The 4,094-nt window shown below is 36.5% G+C and overlaps 1 protein-coding gene across 1 annotated transcript; it reads left to right on the top strand.

The window, feature by feature from the left end:
• The first annotated feature begins 1,546 nt into the window (after window positions 1–1,546).
• LOC100374005 (ras-related protein Rap-2a-like) lies at window positions 1,547–3,170 on the top strand. The gene has a single exon (XM_002732182.4). It carries the CDS (start codon window positions 1,683–1,685, stop codon window positions 2,343–2,345), a length of 663 nt encoding a protein of 220 aa, XP_002732228.1. The 5' UTR covers window positions 1,547–1,682; the 3' UTR covers window positions 2,346–3,170.
• The last annotated feature ends 924 nt before the right edge of the window (window positions 3,171–4,094 follow it).

The following is a 4,094-nucleotide window of genomic DNA, read 5'->3' as shown; positions in this document are numbered from 1 at the left end:
GAAATATAACTTTAATTTACCTGTATTTTTTAGGTGTACATAATCAAAGCTTTTTTATACTGTACGGAAACGCACCGTGCATCGCATGAAAGGCTGTGTGATTATATAATGGTCATATATATTTTAACTGTCAGCACAGAATAATATACATGATGTACATTCTCCATGAAATGAACTACATGACACAGATACATGGACTGGGAGATTTCAGTTAGTTGTGTATTACTTAAATGCAAAAAATATAATTTTATATGACACACACAATTTCAGTTGGGACATTACAGTTGCCACGCAACACTTTTATTTTCTATCCATTTCGAACAAAAGAAACAAACAATAATTATACTGCGTTATATTTGCACACCATCCACATTGGTAGATCCAATAAACTGAATTAAATTTACATTAAACATTGATTTTTTAACAATAATTATAATTGATATATGATAAAAATGATTCAATACAAAACATCGAATACTATCTTGTACTAATCGTGCATAAATCCAGGGTTGCTGAAAAACATTGGTGCAAAAGCTCACGTGTACAAACCTGTGACCTCAGGGCTAGTTTATGTATTTATATCTGTCTGACTTGTGTTCACTTCAACTCATGTTTTGTATTGTCCTTTTTTGTGGGTTATTATTTCCAAGAAAGAAGAAAATGATGGTCATACTGTAAGCTATATTGGTCACTTACTATGCATTCGACTTGCATGTTGTTATTGCTGTGATTTAGCAAATCGAGTATTACTTTATTGCGTTTAAAAACATGGACAAACTGTTCTGCACAACTTATATAAACATTGCATTTGTTGAAACCATGCATTCAGGCACACGGGTACATGTGCAAGAGCGCAGACCGGCGCACAATCACAAAATCCAGTGTGTAGACTTGCGTGTAGTTGTAGTTAAATCATCGTGATTTTGGTACAGTTTACGACGTGCTATTTATCTACGTCAAACTATTTATTTACATTAAGCTGAGTAAGTGGGGAAATGTACAACTTGCTTGTGTACTGTTAACAACAACTTAATACTTATGCAGTTTTGCAACCGTGCGGATGACAGTATTGATGCAACAATTGTTCCATGCCATATTATCGTATAATCGGAGTGTAACGCTTATTAGGAAATGTGTTTATTAGAAAATTCGTAATTCAATATTTTTCCCCCAAGGTACTTTGGTTACCATACCAACGATTGACGTTTCGATTAATGATTTTTACTCAGAACAGCAACGCAGGAAGGTCGACACGTCAAAACGAGTACATCGGTTATTATAATTTCCTAAATAAAAGGCAGAGAAATTTCAATACATTTTTAGTTTCCAGTCCAGTTGTCCGTATTCCCGTTACATATAAACAAAAACAGCAACAATGACTACTCAGCATAGAAGGCGAAAGGCAGATTGTTAAAATTGATGGTACACATTGCGCATGCTCAGACATCTTTCCATAATTGGATGACACAAATTTACATACAAATCAGATGAGTCACGTTGCAAAGCTATATTAGAGGTTATTCACCAGCCGCGCACGCAGTTGTGTTTTTCACGCTGTACTGAGCACATGCATTTCTGAGTCAGTTGACTTTTAGGTTGTTACATTGTGAGAAACGGTCGCTGCGCATAGTTCACTCACTCGCTAAAATTTCCTGAACATTTGTCAGTTACCAGAGACTAAGATGCCTAGAAGTAGATCACTAAAAGAGAGACATTCAGAGGAGCTACTGAAGTTGAAGGCAAGCACGCGTCTTGTTGTCATGGGTGCAGCCGGAGTCGGAAAATCATCTCTCATCTCTCAGTTTCTGTATGATAAATTCAACGAGCGTTACAGAGAAACTGTCGAAGATCTGTATCACGAAGAGTTTGAAGTAAATGGAGGGACAGTTCATCTTGAAGTTCTTGATACGTCTGGATCATTTTCTTTTCCGGCAATGCGTAAACTTTCCATTGCATCTGGGAATGTTTTCATACTGGTGTACGGGATTAACAACAAAAATTCTTTTGATGAGGTGGTCAGACTACGAAACCAGATACTAGAACAGAAGAAAGATCAAAATCCAGCAATCGTTATCGTGGGAAACAAAGCGGACCTCGAAAATGACCGTCAGATTGAGAAGGATGATGTTGAACTGTTATCGTATCAATGGAACATTGAGCATTTTGAAACATCGGCAAAGAACAAGACTAATATTGACCGTGCGTTTAAAGAAGTGCTAAAGAGAGCCAAATTACCGACACACCTGATGACGTCCATACTAACCAGACAACAGAGCCTTCCCTGTGATATTCTCAAATCCAAGGGAAAAAGCAGTCCAATGAAAGAAGCCTGCATCATATCCTAAAATTCTTGGAACACACCGTCTCGTTGCATATATCACCATTGAGACAGTGAACAATGTACATTTGAAACACTGACTGAGCTCTATGTAATAATATTCGCAGTCGCTTTATTGCTACGAGCCCATTAACATTGAACATATATTTATCAGACCTTTTTATCTGTGTTTTTTTGGCTTTTATCATGACATGTTGATGAAATTAATGCGTAAAACGGTGAATATTATATGTTATACTCTTGTCACGTATACTGTAGCCTGGGAAACACGTGGTAGATATTTATATAGTACGAAACGCCGAATGTGTGGGTGTTTCAGCTTAGCTAGATTTACCATCCTTGAGATAAATTTCACAAAGGTGGTAATTTTCCTACAGCAATTTGAGCATCCAACGTGGAACGCAACAGGTGATATATGTGTCGATCTTCAAGGTAACCGATAACTGGCTCTTTGTATATTCGGTTTCGAATCGCGGGGAGTCCGCTAATACCTTCATCAGTACTAAGCATGGGTTGTTCGGCACTGCATGTGGTACTGACAAGTCAAACACAAACGACCATTAAGTTGTTTCTCCATTGTCTACATGTAATGGCGATGTTAATTGGGACCTAAAACAAAACAATTCTGATTAGAATTCATATTATTTGTATGTCAAATTTTTTTTATATTTTTGTATAATTATATCGATCGTATTTATCAGCATTTTCCAGGGGAGGATTTATATATAATATCTATTGCAATATAATTTTTTATGTATATGTAATTTTGATACAAGAGCTTTATATTGTGAGAGTTTATGCGATCCTAATAAAAATAACAATACATAGTCAATATCTGTAAGCACAGTTACTCATGCGTTGATTGAACGAACGAATACATGCATACGTATGCAATGAGTGATTGTCATATATTATGTTATACTTGTTGAATAGTCAATATGATCCCAGCGCTATACGCGCACTACGTGTCCTGCTTCTCGATTACTGACAACATAACCTAGTGCGTTGATTTATGCAAATGACCACGTGGCATCTAATATGCATATTCTTATATATGGGCAATATTCTTCAATTGTACTTCAGGCTAGTGATCAATAAACCCGGTTCTCGTCGGATGAAAAGATCTAATAATAAAAATATAAACGTGCATATTCAACATATATAATTACTATTTAAAAATCCACAATGAACTATTATCCACTAATACAGTCACATGCTCACTAATATAAAAATAGCATACATTTTCAAAAAAATCATTTTTGATAATTTTGCAATTTGTTAATGGCAATTACATATCCTGAATACAATTTAACAACGCCAGGCTCCGAACCAACCCCGTGCTACATTCCTACATTTGGCGTCAGATGTCACGCGTAGCCGCTCGACAAACACAAGTCAACAGAATAGATCGATATTATGCATGAAGAGAAAGAATATATAATGACATTAGAGACCCTGTACGTAGACTACGTCAGTTTACATCTAAGAAAACCCTGCGCCTGGGGTCCCCTGAGGTGTCGCCATGGTAACATATGATAATAAGTAAAACGTTCGACGGTTTATACGGGCAAGCATTATCCTTCCCAGATGTAATTGCGGATGTGTTATGGTGTCTCATATTGCCATTGCTCGATCAAATGACTGATCCCCCTATTTTTATACAACGCCCAATGAGTCAATGACAAACTACAGATTTGACTAGGAGGTAGAGTACCGGCGGTATATTTGTATATTCTTGTCTAGTTCATATTACTTT

Source organism: Saccoglossus kowalevskii, chromosome 8, assembly GCF_978046115.1.
Source record: "Saccoglossus kowalevskii chromosome 8, keSacKowa6.1, whole genome shotgun sequence".
NCBI classification, from domain to species: domain Eukaryota; kingdom Metazoa; phylum Hemichordata; class Enteropneusta; family Harrimaniidae; genus Saccoglossus; species Saccoglossus kowalevskii.
The sequence above is the reverse complement of the archived record's forward strand: the minus strand, read 5'-3'. Positions and strand labels throughout refer to the sequence as shown.